General features: G+C 70.5%; 1 protein-coding gene across 1 annotated transcript; it reads left to right on the top strand.

Moving 5' to 3' along the window:
- Window positions 1-3,583: 3,583 nt before the first annotated feature.
- ERCC2 (ERCC excision repair 2, TFIIH core complex helicase subunit) lies at window positions 3,584-19,126 on the top strand. Its single transcript, XM_075915368.1, is given in 24 exon segments — window positions 3,584-3,697; window positions 6,082-6,181; window positions 6,699-6,776; window positions 7,110-7,172; window positions 8,376-8,489; window positions 8,676-8,792; window positions 9,897-10,013; window positions 10,485-10,608; window positions 11,539-11,635; window positions 11,960-12,093; window positions 12,448-12,616; window positions 13,893-14,011; window positions 15,194-15,263; window positions 15,356-15,425; window positions 15,736-15,837; window positions 15,967-16,030; window positions 16,440-16,561; window positions 17,408-17,500; window positions 17,775-17,847; window positions 18,200-18,270; window positions 18,408-18,446; window positions 18,448-18,552; window positions 18,701-18,844; window positions 18,930-19,126. Coding segments are annotated over 24 exon segments (2,283 nt in total). The 5' UTR covers window positions 3,584-3,692; the 3' UTR covers window positions 19,023-19,126.
- The last annotated feature ends 30 nt before the right edge of the window (window positions 19,127-19,156 follow it).

Below are 19,156 nucleotides of genomic sequence, written 5' to 3'. Positions count from 1 at the left end.
AATTGGGCGGCAGGGGCTGGCTCCCTCAGGAATTGCCCTGTGTCGTGCACAGCAGCTGGCGCTAGCCACTCACAGGCTATTGGGCTAGGAGGACCCCGGGGCGGCTGCGCTTCCCTTCGTGGCACCAGCAGCAGCTCAGGCGCTCGCATGGAGCTGCTTGTCCAAGACCCTTCCGTCCCCGTGCGAGCGCCTGCTGGCTGGGACGCAGCCCCTGTGCTGGGGGGCCTGGCCCCACACGCTTACCAGCCTCTGGCGGGCTCAGACGCCTGTTGGCATGTGAGATGTAGGGGGCATCTTGCTGATCGCTAGGCTGGGGCTGTCTGTGCGCACGGCCCAGCAGGGGGGCAGACACTGCCCTGCCGGGTTCTGGCTGGGGGGCGGGGAAGGAGGTGGGAACAAAGGAAGGACGAGGGGGGAGGAAGAGTTAGTCGGGGGCTGGAAACATGATGGAGACAGCCTGGGGGGGGCGTGGAGACTAGGGCTTCAGGCACCCGCCTTAAGGAGTCTGGGGCATCCTAGCCCCCCCCCCTCCTATTGCCACATCACATCTGTGCTGAGCTGTATTCTGGAAAATCAATATACCCCTCTCTGCTCTGCTGGCTGGTGGAGACTGTTCCGGCTGCTACGGGGGTGCAGGATCGGGGGGACCCCGACTCGCCGTCACAGCATGCGCCTAGCTCGTGGCCGGGGCTCACTGTGCACCGGGTCCCAGCTGCCAGGGGCTAGTTCATGCCCGCTCATTGCTGACCGCATCCAAGTAATGTCAGGATGAGAACTGAGCTGGGGGAGGGCCGGGTACAGATCAACAGCCCCCCCCCCTGGTGTCCAGGCCCCATTGCCACAGCTCCCCCCCCCCCCAAGGTGTTTGGGCCCCGATCGGGATATAAAATGCTGATTAGAGTTAACCGGTTAAACATGGTCTAACCAGTGAGCGGAGATCTTGAGGGCAGCCCCCTGCCGGTTAACCTATTGCCCCGGTAAACATGCCGGTAAGGGGCATGCTTACCATGAAACTGCTTAGCCCTTTATATCCCTAATCGGCACAGCCCATTCTCCAAGGTGTCTGGATCCTGGTCTGCACAGCCCCCAAGGTGTTTGGGCCCCAATCGGCACAGGCTCTCTCCCCACAGGGATCTCAGTCTGGATTGACAGAGCCCCATGCTCAAAAAAAAGTGCCCGTCCCCCAGCAAACAGTGTGGATGGTTCAATACTATCAGGGACTCCCCCACAGTGCGGGGTGTGACCGAATGGGGATTGTGCTCGCTGTGTTTGCTTTCTTGTGCTCGGTGTGATTCCTACTGTCCTGTGCTGTTCTGTTGTAACCCCAGGGGTGTGCCTCAGTTTCCCCGGGCACTGCACGGGTGCCCAGCTGGGTGTGGCTGTCAGGGCGGGGAGGCTGCCCCATCTCCGCACGTACTCAGTAGCTCAGCCTGTCCTGTAACCTGAGCCAGGGTGGGAGGAGCAACTAAGCGATACCTGGCCAGGGAATCGGAACCAAGGAAGGGGCGGGGCTGCTTGCAGGCTGGCGGAGGAGTTGCTGGGTGTGGGAGCTCCCCAGCTGGGGGGATGCAGGGAGGGGCCCGGGGCCCTCGCTCTGGCGCCCCCCCCCCCCATGGATTGTACTGGCTGCTCCTGGTTCCTATGCCCTGCCCCTCCCTTCCTGCAAAGCCTCCGTCCCTTATTATCGGGCCCCTGTTTCACGGGCCCCCCCGGCCTCCCCATCCTTGGACCCCCAGCCGGCTGCAAAATTTGCAGCCGGTCTGTTTTCCAACCACGCCAAGACAACATCTGCACATGCTTGTGCTCCACACCCTGCATTTCCCCACCCTCGTGTCCCGCCCCGATACAAAGTGGCGGGATTATCTAAGACCCGTAGAGGGTGGGGAACCCCGATGGGCCAGCGTGTATTCCACCTTAATCCCGTGGCCCATCGGGGACATCAGTTGGCGACTCCTGCACGGAGCCGTGAGCACGGGCGCGTACCTGGCGCGGTTCACCCCTATCCCGGACACCTGCCCCTTCTGCGGCGTGAGGGAGAACCTGGCGCACGTCTACCTCGAATGCGCCAGGGTGCAGCCCCTATTCCGGCTCCTCCAGAACTTACTGAGGTTCTGGCTGCACTTCTCCCCTCACCTTTTCCTGTATGCACACCCTATCTGGCCCCACAAAGTCGTGAGACCTCCTTGTCAACCTGCTCCTGGCCTGGCAAACACCGCTATCTATAACACCAGGAGCAGGATGCTGGACGAGGGGGTTCTCTGCGACTGTGGGGCCTATTTCCGTTCCTCCCTGGTTTCACGTATCCGGGCAGAGCTCCTCTGGGCGGCGTCCGCTGGCTCCTTCGACAGCTTTGAGGAGCAGTGGGCGCTGTCCGGGGTTCTCTGCTCGCTGTCCCCATCCGGTTCCCTAGTTATAAACCTGCACTCCTTACCCTTTTTGTCATTATTTGTCCCCAGGAATTAGTTGAGCACGGGTCCAGTCGTCCCTCCCGCAAGGCTGGGGGAGGGGCTTTTAGAAAGCCCGCCCACTCTCCCGTGTCTTCAAATAGGCCCCACTACACTCCAACCTCCCGTTTTCATTAGGTTTATTATGGAAATCACTGAAATCTTGTTAAATAAAATATTATCTTTATAAAACAACAAGTCTGTTCTCTGCCGTGTCCCTGGGAACCAATAAACCTTCTGTTCTCCCTGCCGGCTGAGAGTCACGTCTGGCTGCGGATGGGGAGGCCGGGCCCGGGGACCCCCCACCCTGTGACACAGGGGAGTGGGAGGGGAGCAAGTGGAGGGGGCAGGAGGGCAGTGTGCAGTGAACCAAGCAGGGGAGCAATAGCAGTGGGCAGTGGATGGAGTAGGTGCTGGGAAGCAGCAAACGGAGCAGGGGTGGGGCGCAGCGAGCCGCGTGCCAGGCAGAGGGAGGTAGACAGCAGTGGGGGGGGGGGCAAAGGGAAGGGAGCATTGGCTGGGGTAAGGGGGTGAGAGGTGCAGGATTAAGGCAGGGGAGGGGAAGGGGCAGTGACGGGGGAGGGGAGGGGGCAGCGATGGGGGAGGGGAGGGGAGGGGAGCGGGCAGCGATGGGGGCGGGGAGGGGGCAGCGATTGGGGAGGGGAGGGGAGCAGTGGGCAGTGACGGGGGAGGGGAGGGGGCAGCGATGGGGGAGGGGAGGGGGCAGCGATTGGGGAGAGACGCCCTGGGTCAGCTCCAAGGGTCTGGTCCCCTTCCTGGGGATAATTTGGAAGTGGCGATTCCCAGGACTCCAGGCGCTGGGGACTTAGGGGGCCTCTAACCGTGGTGAGATGGGGGGGGTAGAGCTACCCCCAGGAGGGGGAGTGGGGGAGGGGGGGCGATGGGGGGGCCGCGGGGGGGGGGCAGGGCGCTGACGCTCCCACACTGAAGCCCCCGCAGTGGGGAAAACTTGCCCTATCGCCAGATCCTCCCCCTAGCCCCGCCCCCATCCTCCTGGCCCCGCCCCCAGAGCCCCTCTGCCCGCGCTCCAGGGCGGGCGGGCGCTGCAGCGCTCTGGGCTCGATTGCTCAGGCCTGCCCACGCGGTCGGATCCCGCGGCCAGGCCCCGCCTCCCGGCCCTGACTGGCGCTGGCGTCACCCAGTGACCGGACTCAGCCAATAGGCGGGGGGGGGGGAATCGGACCGAGGTGGGAACTGGGATGCGGTGCGTGGGAAAGGTTCGGAGCCATGAAGTGAGTGGGGAGGGGCGGGGCTGTGAGGGGGGGCTGAGCGGGCTGGGAGAAGGGGCGATGGGGGGGAGGGGAGGGGGAGGGGAAGAGGGGGCTGAGCGGGCTGGGAGAAGGGGCGATGGGGGGGAGGGGGAGGGGAAGAGGGGGCTGAGCGGGCTGGGAGAAGGGGCGATGGGGGGGAGGGGGAGGGGAAGAGGGGGCTGAGCGGGCTGGGAGAAGGGGCGATGGGGGGAGGGGAGGGGGAGGGGAAGAGGGGGGCTGAGCGGGCTGGGAGAAGGGGCGATGGGGGGGAGGGGGAGGGGAAGAGGGGGCTGAGCGGGCTGGGAGAAGGGGCGATGGGGGGAGGGGAGGGGGAGGGGAAGAGGGGGGCTGAGCGGGCTGGGAGAAGGGGCGATGGGGGGGAGGGGGAGGGGAAGAGGGGGCTGAGCGGGCTGGGAGAAGGGGCGATGGGGGGAGGGGAGGGGGAGGGGAAGAGGGGGGCTGAGCGGGCTGGGAGATGGGGGGGAGGGGAGGGGAGGGGGAGGGGAAGAGGGGGGGCTGAGCGGGCTGGGAGAAGGGGCGATGGGGGGAGGGGAGGGGGAGGGGAAGAGGGGGCTGAGCGGGCTGGGAGAAGGGGCGATGGGGGGAGGGGAGGGGAGGGGGAGGGGAAGAGGGGGGCTGAGCGGGCTGGGAGAAGGGGCGATGGGGGGAGGGGAGGGGGAGGGGAAGAGGGGGCTGAGCGGGCTGGGAGAAGGGGCGATGGGGGGGAGGGGGAGGGGGAGGGGAAGAGGGGGCTGAGCGGGCTGGGAGAAGGGGCGATGGGGGGGAGGGGAGGGGGAGGGGAAGGGGGGGCTGAGCGGGCTGGGAGAAGGGGCGATGGGGGGAGGGGAGGGGGAGGGGAAGAGGGGGCTGAGCGGGCTGGGAGAAGGGGCGATGGGGAGCTGGGGGCGTTGCAGGCAGCGGGGGGGGCGCAGCAGAGGATCCCTAGGGTGCGTGTTGGGGCGTTGCGGGGGGCGCTCCCGGCACTGGGGGGCCGTGGCTCCTTGTGGTGGCAGAGCAGCTGGGGCACGGGCAGCACCTCCCTGTGCTTTCAGGCCCCTCTCCGAGCCTGGGGGTGGGACCTGGCACCTGTGGCTCTCCGGAGGATGGCGCGATCGGCACTCGGACCCGCCAGGGTTCGTTCTGAGCGGCACCGTCTCTGCTGTACAAAACCTCCAGACGTTTCCTGGCATTTTAAAACCCTCCCCGGACTGAGAAAGGAGGCTTAAGACAGAGGCCGAGTCTGGGAGAACCCGGAAGCACGGTAACCCTAACCGAGCACGGCCCCGATTCATAGGAGCAGGAAGCCCCCGAGGGCCGGCTGCCGGGATTACTGGCAAGGGGCGCTGCTAAGGAAGACAAGGATGTTTTTGAGACACTTGGGAATTTCTTTGCACCCTTGCTTGCTGGGGAGATTTCTGCCCCGGGGTGCCCTGCCTGGGACCAGCGCTCGGGCTCTGTTGGAGTTGCAAGAGTCGATACTGGAGCAAAGGGATGAAGTAAAAGGCCCAGGAAGTTCAGCAACTGGGACTCATCGTCACACCTGGCGTGTTTAATAAAGGCTCTCGGGGGAGCAGAGAACGGTGGCAGAATCGTAACACCGCCAGGAAGAGGACAACACGGAGCCGTCCTGCCCAGGAAAATCGGGCCGTGCAGATCTCTACGGGGTCTTTGTGGTGTCTTAGAATCCTAGAACTGGGAGGACCCTCGAAAGGTCATTGAATCCAGTCCCCGGCCCTCACGGCAGGACCAAGCACCATCAAGACCATCTCTGACAGGCGTCTGTCCAACCTGCTCGGAAATATCCCCAGTGCTGGAGATTCCACAACCTCCCCAGGCAACTTATCCCAGTGTTTCACCACCCTGGCAGGCAGGAAGTTTTCCCTAATGTCCAACCTCAACCTCCCTGGCTGCAATTTCAGCCCCTTGCTGCTTGGCCTATCCTCAGAGGCCAAGAACAATTTTTCTTCCTCCTCCTTGTGACCCCCTTGTAGGGTGAAAACCCCTCTCACGTCCCCTCTCCAGCTTCTCCTTTCCAAACTAAACAAGCCCAGTTCGTTCAGCCTCCCCTCCTAGCTCCTGTCTTCTGGACTTTCCATCGTTGTAGTAACCGTGTAGCCGCTGACGTTTTCCTGCTGACAGTCCCACTGCTTACAAGCGGAGGAAAGGCCTGAGAAGGGGCAGGGGGATTTGGGGTGGAATGGGGCGTTCCGCTGGGCTGGGCAGAGGTGGGGAGGGAGGGGCAGAGGACGGGTGCTCTCCCCGCTTGCTCGCTGCTGGGCCAGCCTCCTCTGTGCCACCGTGCCAGGCTGCCCCTCCTAGCGATGATTCGGCTGCGCTCTGACCCGGCGCCGTGATCTCCCTGCCAGGCTGAACATCGAGGGGCTGCTGGTGTATTTCCCCTATGACTACATCTACCCGGAGCAGTACTCCTACATGCTGGAGCTCAAGCGGACGCTGGATGCCAAGGTCTCGGCTGGGGGGCGGGGCGCTGAGGGTGGCGCACCTCACTGTGCCCGGGGAAATGCCCGGTCGCCCGCTCGGGTGCCCTGGGCTGGGTGGCACACGGGCCCACTCGGGAATTCGCAGGGTGAAGCGGTGTGTGCCGGGAGGGATACGCCGTGGGGGGCTGACTGCCGGGCTGGCCCTCCCCTCCCCCTGCCGCTCCAGAAGGCAGGAGGGTGCCCCAGAGGTTCCCAGCCTGGGCAGCCAGGGAGTGGGGGGGCGGGTTGGGGGGGCCCCTGGAGCCTAAGAACGGGGGGCGGGTGCCAGGCTCTGACGTGCCGTCCTGTCCCCAGGGGTGACTCTGTCCCTGCTCCAGCCAGTCTCAGTGGGGTCCGGCCCCACCCCCCACTTCTGCCCCGGCCTTGCCGGCTTGCAGGACTCTCTCTGCCTCCCCTCCTTGCTTTGCCCCTCCCTGGCTCAGTCTCTCCTCTAGCCCCCCTCACGGCTCGGGGCTCCCCCGGTGACGGCTCTTCTCTCCCAGGGCCATGGTGTGCTGGAAATGCCCTCGGGGACCGGGAAGACCGTTTCCCTCCTGTCGCTCATTGTGGCCTACCAGCGGGTGAGTGCCAGGCTGGGGCTGCCGGGTGGGGGGCACCGAGTCCAGCGTGGCTGCAGCCCTGGCGCTGTCCCGCAGACCTCCTGGGGGGGCGGGCCCAGAGCCCCGTGCAGGGGCTGGAGCTGGCAGAGCCCTGATCTGGGGGCGGGGATCAAGGCCTCCTCCCTGCAGGCTCTGCCCCTCTGTGCTGGCTGCTCTCGCCCTTCCCCGGGGCTGCAGCTGGGATGGGGTGGGGGAGGGGGGAAGTGGCCTGGCTGTTCCAGGTTCCGCAGTGGCAGCCGCTGGGGCCAGCCAAGCCCCCGCCCAGCAACGCAGGGACCTGGCCTCTCTCCCCAGGCCCATCCGCTGGAGGTGACCAAGCTGATCTACTGCTCCAGAACCGTGCCCGAGATCGAGAAGGTGACCACGAGGGGCCAGTATGTGGTGGGGCCTGCACAGTCCTGAGTTGGGGGGATCGGGCCAGGGCCCTTCGGCTGCCTTGGGGGGAGGGCTTGGGGGTAGCGGGCCGGGCCCCTTTCTGCCCTTGGGGGGGGTGCTTGGAGGAGTGCAGAGGGGCCCCTTGCTGCCCTGGGGGGTGGTATGGCGGGGGGATCGTGGTTGGGCCCCTCGCTGCCCTGGGGGGGGAGCCATGGCGGGGCCCCTCGCTGCCCTGCGGGGGGCACGGTGGGGGGATTGCAGTCGGGCCCCTCGCTGCCCTGGTGGGGGGATTGCGGTCGGGCCCCTCGCTGCCCTGGAAGGGGAAGCCATGGCGGGGCCCCTCGCTGCCCTGGGGGGGGCACGGTGGGGGGATTGTGGTCAGGCCCCTCGCTGCCCTGGAAGGGGAAGCCATGGCGGGGCCCCTCGCTGCCCTGGGGGGGGCACGGTGGGGGGATTGTGGTCAGGCCCCTCGCTGCCCTGGAAGGGGAAGCCATGGCGGGGCCCCTCGCTGCCCTGGGGGGGGCACGGTGGGGGGATTGCGGTCGGGCCCCTCGCTGCCCTGGTGGGGGGATTGCGGTCGGGCCCCTCGCTGCCCTGGAAGGGGAAGCCATGGCGGGGCCCCTCGCTGCCCTGGGGGGGGCACGGTGGGGGGATTGCGGTCGGGCCCCTCGCTGCCCTGGTGGGGGGATTGTGGTCGGGCCCCTCGCTGCCCTGGAGGGGGAAGCCATGGCGGGGCCCCTCGCTGCCCTGGGGGGGGCACGGTGGGGGGATTGCGGTCGGGCCCCTCGCTGCCCTGGTGGGGGGATTGTGGTCGGGCCCCTCGCTGCCCTGGAGGGGGAAGCCATGGCGGGGCCCCTCGCTGCCCTGGGGGGGCACGGTGGGGGGATTGCGGTCGGGCCCCTCGCTGCCCTGGGGGGGGCACGGTGGGGGGATTGTGGTCGGGCCCCTCGCTGCCCTGGGGGGGGGCACAGTGGGGGGATTGCGGTCGGGCCCCTCGCTGCCCTGGGGGGGGCACGGTGGGGGGATTGTGGTCGGGCCCTTCGCTGCCCTGGGGGGGGCACGGTGGGGGGATTGCGGTCGGGCCCCTCACTGTCCTGGAGGAGCACAGCGGGGGGAGCGCAGTCGGGCCCCTCGCTGCCCTGGGGGGGGGCACGGCGGGGCCCTCACCGCCCCTGGCTCCGACAGGTCATCGAGGAACTGCGGAAGCTCCTGAATTTCTACGAGAAGCAGACGGGGGAGAAACTCTCCTTCCTCGGCCTGGCCCTGAGCTCCAGGAAGAACCTCTGCATCCACCCCGAGGTGAGTGTGCGCTGGGCTCCCTGGCTGGTCTGCTGCCCCAGGCCAGGCTCTCCCGTTCCGGGGCGCACCCTGGGCCGGGGCCACGGCTGCTCCGGGGGCGTCTGCGGAGCGGCTGAGTGGGCGGCGGGCGGCTCCGTGCCCCCGGGGCCTGTCCCGGCGAGGCCGCGCTGACGGCTCCCGTTGCAGGTGAGCGCCCTGCGCTTCGGGAAGGAGGTGGACGGCAAGTGTCTGAGCCTGACGGCCTCGTACGTGCGGGCGCAGCAGCAGCGGGACAGGGCCGCCCCCTCGTGCCGCTTCTTCGAGGTAAGAGGGCTCCTGGGCGGGAGCTCCCTGGCCCCACCTCCCGGCTCAGCCTCCTTCGGTTTCCCCGGGGAGGGGCGGTGCCGGAAACAGTTGGCCCCGTGTGAAACCAAGTCCCCAGCGGGAGCGCGCCTGCCTGAGGGGCCTGGCTCCTGGGTTCCTCCCAGTGTGTCCCACGGCTCCAGCGCGCGTACGACTGGCCGCTGGGGCCCTGCTCTGGGGGTTCGGCCGTAGGCCCCTCTGAGCTGGCCGCGCTCCTGTCTCTCGCCAAGGCCCCCTCCGGACACCGGGGGCCCCTGCTCCCCGAGGGACCTGCGCCACCCCGAGCTCTAGGCTGGAGCGGCTCTTGGCCGTGAAACAGGAGGCTTGTGGAGCACAGGAAGCTCTCGGGGCAACACCAAGTGCCGCCCCCCGCCACCTCATTGGGCAAGTACAGCCCGGGGATCCTGAGTCCCACCTCTTGGGCCTTCGTCCCCCCGAGCGGTTCCCGCCTGCCCCAGCAGCGCCTGTGCATCCCTGGACTTCGCTCCCAGGCCGGATGCCAACATTGTCCTGCGAGCAGCCCGCTACGGGCTCTCCCTAGGAGGCAACCTGTGGAACTCCTCGCCACAGGATGTGATGAAGGCCTGGATTTTACCGGGATTCAAAAACGAGCTGGATAGATTCATGGGGGATGGGTCTATCAATGGTGATTAGCCGGGATGGCAGGTGTCCCTAGCCTCGTGTCGGGCTGGGAACGGGCGACAGGGCAGGGATACTAGATGATTCCCGGTTCTGTTCCCTCCCTCTGGGGCCCCGGCACTGGCCGCTGTCGGCCGACAGGACACTGGCCTGGATGGCCCTTTGGTCTGACCCGGTCTGGCCGCTCTTAGAGACCGCACGCAGAACGGTGCGGAGATCAGACCCCTCCTGCCCTCCACCAGGTGGCACCAACGGGGGGGGCGGCTCCTGCCCCTCGCCATGAGCGCTGGCGGGAAACGTCCCTGCAGCCCGTTTGGCGCTCGGCGGGGTGGGACGCGAAGGGAGGGAGGAGCTGATCTGGGGCGGGTGACCAGCGGAGGCAGGAGGGGGGCCCGCGCCAGGCCCTGATGTGCTGTTGCCCCGCAGGAGTTTGACGCCAACGGGCGCCAGGTGCCCCTCCCCTATGGCGTGTACAACCTGGACGACCTGAAAGGCTTCTGTCGGCAGAAGGGCTGGTGCCCGTACTTCCTCGCCCGCTACTCGGTACGGGGCGGGTCCCTCGTGCCCTGGGGGCCCTGCCACGGGCTGGGGCGCTCTCCTGAGAGCTGGGGGCTCCCTGCGGCTCCCCCCCCCCTTCCTGGCAGCTGCGGGGTGGCCCGGCTGAGAGCTCGGCTCAGCACGGCCTGGGACCCCCTCTCCCGCCCCCCTGGGCGCAATGCCAGCCTGTCCTCCGGCCGCCTCCGCCCCCCCCAGCTGGGCACTCCCCCGCTGCCCCGAGTGACTCGGCTTCCCCCGCGGGGCCGGGCTCTCCCGTTGCCCGTGGACCTGGGCAGCTAGAGCAGCCCCCCGTCCCGTCCCACCCACAGCTGCCAGGGGGCCGTGCAGCCTGTCCGGCTAGGGCAGGGCCTCCCTCGCCCCGGGCTGCTGGCCCGTGGCCTTCCAGGGCTCACCAGGGAGGTGTGTCCGCCTGGGGCAGGCCACCCCTGGGCATTGACCCTTCCCGACTCCGGGCAGATCCTCCACGCCAACGTGGTGGTGTACAGCTACCACTACCTGCTGGACCCCAAGATCGCAGACCTGGTCTCCAAGGAGCTGGCCAAGAAATCCGTCGTCGTGTTTGACGAAGCTCACAACATCGGTAATGGGGGTGGCTGACCCTGCGCGGATGGGAGCTGCCAGGGGGCGGGGCTTCCTACCCTGGGGGGAGAAGGGGCGGGAGCCCTTGGGGAGGGGCTTCCTGCCCTGGGGGGGAATGGCTGGGAGCCCTTGGGGCGGGGCTTCCTGCCCTGGGGGGGAATGGCTGGGAGCCCTTGGGGCGGGGCTTCCTGCCCTGGGGGGGAATGGCTGGGAGCACTTGGGGCGGGGCTTCCTGCCCTGGGGGGGAATGGCTGGGAGCACTTGGGGCGGGGCTTCCTGCCCTGGGGGGGAATGGCTGGGAGCACTTGGGGCGGGGCTTCCTGCCTTGGGGGGGAATGGCTGGGAGCCCTTGGGGCGGGACTTCCTGCCCTGGGGGGGAATGGCTGGGAGCCCTTGGGGCGGGGCTTCCTGCCACTGGGAATGGATGGGAATCCCTGGCGGGGGGGGGGCAGGCTTCCTGCCCTATGTGCCCGGTTCCTGGCTGCCATTGTGCGCGAAGGGCCCCTGGGGGGGCGGCTGAGCCCCTGTCACTGTGGGGCTGGCTCATGTGCCAGCTGCTTTGAACGTGCTGTGGGGAGTCCAGCAGCCCCCCGGGAAGGCCCCCCTCCTGGTGGGGTCAGTCCCAGGCTCCCCCAGGGGGCGAGTGGATCCCTTCCCCCCTCCCCTCCCGTCAGCCCCTCTGTGCTCTGGCTGGGCCCAGTCGCTGCTGGGATCCGGCGCCCTGGGGCCACGCTCTGGCGTGGAACCGGCCCGGCGCAGGGCGCCCGAGTCCCCCCGGCCCTGTGTCCTGCCAGCACTCGGGGCGGGACGCTGCTCCTGCCTGCACCTGCCCTCCCACCCGGGGGCCTCTGCCCCGCCTGGCCCCTCCCTCCGGGCCCAGGTCCTCCCCTGCCCGCCGGGTTCCCGCGCAGACGGCTGCCTGTTCCCGCAGACAACGTCTGCATCGACTCCATGGGGGTGAACATCACGCGCCGCACGCTGGATCGCTGCCAGGCCAACGTCGCCACGCTGCAGGCCACCGTCCAGAAGTGAGTGCCCCGCCCCCGCCTGCCCCCCCGGCTTCACCCCCCGGCTTGAGTCTTGGACTGTCCCCCCGGCTTCACCCCCCGGCTTGAGTCTTGGACTGTCCCCCCGGCTTCACCCCCCGGCTTGAGTCTTGGACTGTCCCCCTGGCTTCACCCCCCGGCTTGAGTCTTGGACTGTCCCCCTGGCTTCACCCGCTGGGCCTCCCTGTCCCCCTGCCCTCCCCACCTGCCCTCCCTGCTCCCCCCACCCCCCAGCCTGCGCCCTCTCTGTGCCCTGCTCCCCCCGCCTGCCCCCTCGCCGCCTCACGGGCCCTGCTCCCCTTCCAGGATCAAGGAGACGGATGCCCAGAAGCTGAAGGAGGAGTACAGGCGGCTGGTGGAAGGGCTGAGAGACGCCAACATTGCCCGGGAAACCGACGTCTACCTGGCCAACCCGGTGCTGCCCGATGAGATTCTCCAAGGTGGGCCCTGCCAGCTGCCGGGGGGGAGGGGGGTGTGGCTGGGACCAGCGCCCCCAGAGCAGCTAGAACGGGGGTGCTGGGCCTCTGGACTGGGGTAGCCGGGGGCTGTTCCCCGGCCCGGGGCAGGCTGTGAGGAGCCGGCGTTTCTCAGCCCCCTCCCTGCCGGCTCCTCTGCTCCCCTTGGGGCCTGAGTCCAGCCCTGCGGGCGCATGGGGCACGCCCAGCCTGGACTTGGGCACGGGGAGGGGTGGGCGGCGGCAGGGCCCAGTGGCAGGCTCCCCCAGCAGTGGCCCCCTGGGGGGCGGGCGTGGGGCGGGGCAGGCTGGGAGCCAGGGTGAGCCGGTGCCCTTGCAGAGGCCGTGCCTGGGAACATCCGGACGGCCGAGCACTTCGTGGGCTTCATGAAGCGCTTCCTGGAGTACCTGAAGGCGCGGCTGCGGGTGCACCACATGGTGCAGGAGAGCCCCCCCTCCTTCCTCAAGGACGTCTTCGAGAAGGTCTGCATCGAGCGCAAGCCACTGCGGTAAGCGGCTGGCCTGGGCCTGGCCCGCGGGCCCCCCGCCCTCTGCGCCCCTGCCCGGCCGGGCCCCCCGCCCTCTGCGCCCCTGCCCGGCCGGGCCCCCCGCCCTCTGCGCCCCTGCCCGGCCGGGCCCCCCGCCCTCTGCGCCCCTGCCCGGCCGGCCCCCCCCGCCCTCTGCGCCCCTGCCCGGCCGGGCCCCCCGCCCTCTGCGCCCCTGCCCGGCCGGGCCCCCCGCCCTCTGCGCCCCTGCCCGGCCGGGCCCCCCGCCCTCTGGGCCCCTGCCCGGCCGGGCCCCCCGCCCCTCCGCTCTGGGCCCCTGCCCGGCCGGGCCCCCCGCCCTCTGCGCCCCTGCCCGGCCGGGCCCCCCGCCCTCTGCGCCCCTGCCTGGCCAGGCCCCCCGCCCCTCCGCTCTGGGCCCCTGCCTGGCCGGGCCCCCCGCCCTCTGCGCCCCTGCCTGGCCGGGCCCCCCGCCCCTCCGCTCTGCGCCCCTGCCCGGCCGGGCCCCCCGCCCTCTGCGCCCCTGCCCGGCCGGGCCCCCCGCCCCTCCGCTCTGGGCCCCTGCCTGGCCGGGCCCCCCGCCCTCTGCGCCCCTGCCTGGCCGGGCCCCCCGCCCCTCCGCTCTGGGCCCCCAGCTGAGCCCCCCGCCCCTCCGCTCTGGGCCCCCAGCTGAGCCCCCCCGCCCCTCCGCTCTGGGCCCCCAGCTGAGCCCCCCCGCCCCTCCGCTCTGGGCCCCCAGCTGAGCCCCCCCGCCCCTCCGCTCTGGGCCCCTGCCTGGCCGGTCCCCCCGCCCCTCCGCTCTGGGCCCCTGCCTGGCCAGGCCCCCCGCCCCTCCGCTCTGGGCCCCTGCCTGGCCGGTCCCCCCGCCCCTCCGCTCTGGGCCCCTGCCTGGCCGGTCCCCCCGCCCCTCCGCTCTGGGCCCCTGCCTGGCCGGTCCCCCCGCCCCTCCGCTCTGGGCCCCCAGCTGAGCCCCCCCGCCCCTCCGCTCTGGGCCCCTGGCTGAGCCCCCCGCCCCTCCGCTCTGTGCTGCACTCTCCCCTTGAACAGGGATCTCTGTGCTCTGCGCTGGCAGGTCTCTCTGCCCCTCTTGGCTGTGCTGAGCCTGCCCATGGGGGGGCCCTGTGCGTGGTGGGGCTCGGCAGATGGGCTCTGCAGTGGGGCTAGGCGGGGTCCATGCCCATGGGCGCGGCAGCGGCCCGGGGCGGCTCTGGCAGGCCCAGCAAGGGGGGTCTGTCCCGCTGCCCACCGCGGTCACGCCCCCGGGCCTCTCCCGCTGCCGTAGGTTCTGTGCCGAGCGCCTGCGCTCCCTGCTCCGCACGCTGGAGATCGTGGACCTCGCCGACTTCTCCCCCATCACCCTCCTCGCCAACTTCGCCACGCTGGTCAGCACCTACGCCAAGGGTGAGGCGGGCCCGGGCGCCCCCGGCTTTCCCTGCCGGTCGGAGGGGAGCGCAGGCTCCGTCCCTCGGTGCCAGGGGCTGGGTTTTGGGGACGCCCTTCCCCGAGCGCCGTACGCAGGCTTGGGGTGGTGGCAGCGGCTGGAGAACGTGCCCAGTCTGGCTGGCTGTCCCGCCAGGGTGCCGGAGTCCCAGGGGGAGAGGGGTCACTGGGCTGCCAGGGTGTTCCAGGGAATAGAAATACCCCCGAGCCCCGTGAGCCGTCGGCCGCGGCGCCAATCCTCTTAGCGCTAAGCCGCTCGCTTAGGGTTACGGTGAGCCCCGGCCTGCGGCTTGTGCACTCCAGCCGACCTGCCTGGGGGCTCAGCCGCACAAGGCAGCAGGGTCGGCGGGGGGCTGCTCCTCTCCTAGTGCTGGCAGTGGGGCTGGGGGGCAGGGAGGGGGGAGAGCAGGGCTCGGAGTGGGAGGGGCGAGCGGGGCTGGGGGGCGGGGCAGACGCTGCTGCCAGCCTGGGACAGTGACCTCCCGGGCCGACGCCCCAGGCCTGCCAGCCGGCTGCCCCTTGCTCTCCCGGCCCTGGGGCTCCGGAAACGCCCGCCCCGCCCTCGGCTGTGACCCTGGGTCCTGGGAGAGCTGGGGCAGTCGGCAGAGCTTTGAGCTGGGCGCTCCCTGCCCCGGGCCCCCGGAGGGCTGGTCTGCAGTCCCCTGCCACCCCCGGGATCCAGAGTGGGGGGGCTGCAAACCGGGGTACCGCCCAACACTGGGCAGCTGGGGCTCCTGGCCAGCCTGCCGCTCGCCCCCGAGGACGTGTGCGGCCACGGCCCTGCTCCGGCAGCTCTGCCCCCGGCTCCCCGCAGACCCCAGCGCCTCAGGCTCCCCCCCCTTGGGGTCCGCTGCAAGGGGATCCAGCCCCGGCCGCTCCCCCGTGCCCCGGCCGGCCCGATGCCAAAGGGCAAAGACGAAGCATTTCCTCCGCGCTCCCTGCCCAAGCCCCCCACGTCCAGCGGCTCGTCCTCCCGCCGCCGGGGGAGAGTCCCGGGGTGCCCCGGGCCGGTGGGGGAGCCGTTGCACCAGCCCGACGCGGAGCCTGGCGGCTGCGGGCGACACTGGGGAGCAGCCAGGCCCGTGCTGGAGGGGGCGGGCGAGGGCCCCGGCCGCTGGCTGACCCCGGGGGCTTCCTCTGCAGGCTTCACCATCATCATCGAACCCTTCGACGACAGGACCCCCACCATCGCCAACCCCGTCCTGCACTTCAGGTGAGTGGGTGGGGGGAGACCATAAGCACGGGGGGGAGGGGGGGGGGGCTGCTGTAGGGCGCCCCTCCCCCAACACTTGTCCTTCCTTCCAGCTGCATGGACGCCTCCATCGCCATCAAGCCCGTCTTCGAGAGGTTCCAGTCGGTCATCATCACGTCGGGGGTAAGGGGCAGCCGGAGGGGGGGGGGGTCTGCTACAGGCCCTTGCTCCCCCGGCCGGCCGCGACTTGGGCCAGCCCAGCTTCTCCACGGGGCAATACGGGGAGCGCCTGGCTGGCTGCCGGGGGCTCGTGGGTTGGGCCCCAGCGCTGCGGGCCCGGTGTGGCTCCCAGGAGTCGGGGGGGGCACCCCAAGCCCTGGCACAGCAGAGGCCCTGGAGGTGCCCGTGGCTGGCATCCGCCCCCCCATCTCCAGGCCCACGGGCTGCCTGGCGACCGGCCCCCTGGCTCATGTTGCCCCTTCTCCCCGGGCAGACGCTGTCCCCGCTGGACATCTACCCCAAGATCCTGGACTTCCACCCCGTCACCATGGCCACCTTCACCATGACCCTGGCCAGGACCTGTCTCTGCCCCATGGTGAGTGGGCGCGGGGGGAGGGTCGGCCACGGGTGCCATGCTTCCCCGCCTGGGCAGTTGCTGGGTCCCCCGGGTGGCCGCGCCCAGCGCTGCCCCGGCCCCCTCGCCAGCGTCGCCTTTTCCTTTCAGATTGTGGGGCGAGGAAACGACCAGGTGACCATTAGCTCCAAGTTCGAGACCCGCGAGGACATCGGTAGGGCTGCTACCGGGCGGTGCCGGGGGGGGGCAGGGGTCATCCCAGGACGTGGGCTCCCCCCGGCGTTCCCTCTCCTGCCCCGCCGCCTTGGCCCTGGGGTCCCCGGTGCCAGCCTGGGCGGTGGGAGCTGCTGCTGGGGATGTAGCTCCCCAGGCTCGGGGGGAGGAGGGGGCTACTCTGCAGGGCTGCCCCACAGGCCATGTGGGGCCTGAGCGGGCGGCCTGGCCGGCATGTTTCCAGCCTGTGGCCTCTCTCCTGGCCCTTGGGGAGCTGAACCCCCCCCCCCCCCCGTGGGGTGGCCCCTAGAGTGGCCAGTAGGGGACCAGATCTCAGCCGCAGGGCCGAGGCCCCCCCATGGCCCCGCCCCGCCGGCTGTGGGCCCACGAGCCTCCCCGCCCGTTGGCAGCTGTGATCCGGAACTACGGCAACCTGCTGCTGGAGATGTCGGCGATCGTGCCCGACGGCATCGTGGCCTTCTTCACCAGCTACCAGTACATGGAGAACATCGTGGCCTCCTGGTACGAGCAGGTGTGTGGGGCGGGGGCGGGGGACCCCCCTCGGCTGGCCGCAGAGGGCCCCGGCTCTGGCCAGCGCTGCTGGAAAGGGTGGCCTGGGCGGTGTGACCGGGGATTTCCCCGCTCGGCTTGTCTGCCAGAAGTGCGGGGAGGGCTCCGGCTGCTGGCCCGTCCGGCCCTGCCCAAAAGGCCTGGCCAGTGTGGGGGCAGCATGCCGGGGCCTGCGGGGTGGGGGGGCTGGGGGGTCCCTAGGCTGAGCCGTGTTAACGCCGCGAGCGTCCGGGCTCCAGGCTGGCCCCTCGCCGTGCCGAGGGGGGAGCTCGACGCGCGTCTCCGGGACCCGGCCAGCCCGAGGGGGCGGGCGCCACAGCTGGGTGCGGCGTGCAGGGGGGGCAGGGCCCTAGCGCCCCTCGGCGGCGCCCCTGCTGGCAGGACAGGTGCTGTGGGGTGTGTCCCGGGCTCCGGCCTGTTGGCAGCCGTAGGGGCCTGGTGGGCGCTGGGCCGCGGCGAGGGCCTGGGGAGCTGTTTCTCCTGGCGCAGCTGTCCGGGGCGCCCAGCCTGGCCCCTGGGCGAGGCAGAGCCCTGCCTGGCCTGGCACCAGGGTGCCCGGCTGCATCCCCACTCAACCCCACCCGCTGAGAAGAGAAGGGAAGGGCCAGGCCTCCCCTGCGGGGTCTCCTCTCCTAGTGGCCCTTCTGGCGGCTGGGCCTGGGGAAAGGGGGGTGCTGGGTCTCAGAGCCTGCCCTGCCCCAGCTGGCTTCCTGCTGGGCCTTGACCCAAGGGACTTGTGCACCTCCCCCCCCCCCCCCCCCCAACCCCTGCGGCCTCGCTGCCTGAGCCCGGCTGCCTCTCCCCGCAGGGCATCCTGGAGAACATCCAGCGCAACAAGCTGATCTTCATCGAGACGCAGGACGGGGCCGAGACCAGCATGGCGCTGGAGAAGTACCAGGAGGTGGGGGCCGGGGCAGTGCCCGGGGGTGGGCTCGGTCCGGTCCTGGCGCTGGCCCCCGCAGGCTGCGTGGCGCTTCCTGAGCCGCGTCCCGCTGGCTCCGCAGGGCCCGGACCCCCCCCCATGCTAGTTCTCCATCTCCCGAGGGCCTTGCACCCGCGGGACCCTGCCAGGCTGGGCCCAGCTGGGGAGGAGGGAGACTCCGGGGTTGAATCTGGCTCTGTCTGGGCGCTGCCAGGGGGCAGGTCCCAGCGTGACGTGACCCCTTTGCACACAGGCCTGCGAGAACGGGCGGGGCGCCATCCTGCTGTCCGTGGCCAGGGGCAAGGTGTCCGAAGGCATCGACTTCGGTGAGTACCGGCTGGGGCTGTGCCGTGTGGAACGGCCGTGTCCTGCGCCCCGGGCTGACCTCAGAATTCGAGGGCCCCACCCCGGACGACCCCCCTGGGATTTTGATCATCTGTCGCCACGAATGAACTCGCTGTGCCGCCCGCTGGGAAGGGAGGCCCTGCCGCCTCGCCCGGGCACCGGAGACACGGGCAGCACTGGCCTGGGGCTGGCCAGAGGAGGCGGCGGGTGGGTGGACACTAAGACCCAGGGGTGCTGTATGGGGAGCCCCCCCCATTCTGCATTCCTCGGCTTGACCCCGGGTCCCTTGCGTGGTGCCGGCCGGGGTGGCAGCCTGACCCCTCTGCCTTGCAGTGCACCACTACGGCCGAGCCGTCATCATGTTCGGCGTCCCCTACGTCTACACCCAGAGCCGCATCCTCAAGGTGAGTGGGCGCCGGGCCGGGCCCTGCCCCCTCGCTGCAGGGAGGGGATTCACCTGGGGGGGGAGTGGCCTCAGGAGCCACGGCCCCTGCCACTGCCCCACGAGCTCTGCCCCACGGCCCTGCGCTCGCCCCCGCAGGCGCGGCTGGAGTACCTGCGGGACCAGTTCCAGATCCGGGGAGAACGACTTCCTGACCTTCGACGCCATGCGGCACGCGGCGCAGTGCGTGGGCCGGGCCATCCGCGGCAAGACGGACTACGGCCTCATGGTGTTTGCCGACAAGGTGGGTGGGGGGGGGGCTGCTAACCGGGTGGCACCCTGGGCCGGGGGGCTGATGTGCCTTCAGGGCAGCAGCCCTGCTCCCCTCCCTTCTCCCCCCGGGCGCCTGCCCCCGCCCCACGGCTCAGGGGGTCTGGGTCTCTCGTCGGCAGCGCTTTGCCCGGGCCGACAAGCGGGGGAAGCTGCCCCGGTGGATCCAGGAGCACATCACGGACGCCAACCTCAACCTCACGGTGGACGAGGCCGTGCAGGTGGCCAAGTACTTCCTGCGCCAGATGGCCCAGCCCTTCCACAAGGTGAGCGCTGCCCCCCGGGGGCGCGGGCGGGGGCCCCAGGCGTGGGCTTGGGCCGGGCCTCAGCCCCGCTCTGTGCTCTTGCCAGGAGGACCAGCTGGGCCTGTCCCTGCTCACGCTGGAGCAGCTGCAGTCGGAGGAGATGCGCCGCAAGGTGGAGCAGATCGCGCACCAGGTGTGAGCCGCAGCCGCGGGGACGGGGGCTGGCCCCGGCGCCAGGACGTTGCGGGAGACGAGCGTTTCTACTGCGGGGGGCTGGGCCCGGCAATAAAGATCAGGACTGAGGCCGTGTGCCGTGTGATCGCCCGGCCGCAG

Source organism: Pelodiscus sinensis, unplaced genomic scaffold, assembly GCF_049634645.1.
Source record: "Pelodiscus sinensis isolate JC-2024 unplaced genomic scaffold, ASM4963464v1 ctg34, whole genome shotgun sequence".
In the NCBI taxonomy this organism is placed as follows: domain Eukaryota; kingdom Metazoa; phylum Chordata; order Testudines; family Trionychidae; genus Pelodiscus; species Pelodiscus sinensis.
This window is presented reverse-complemented; position numbering and strand designations above follow the sequence as displayed.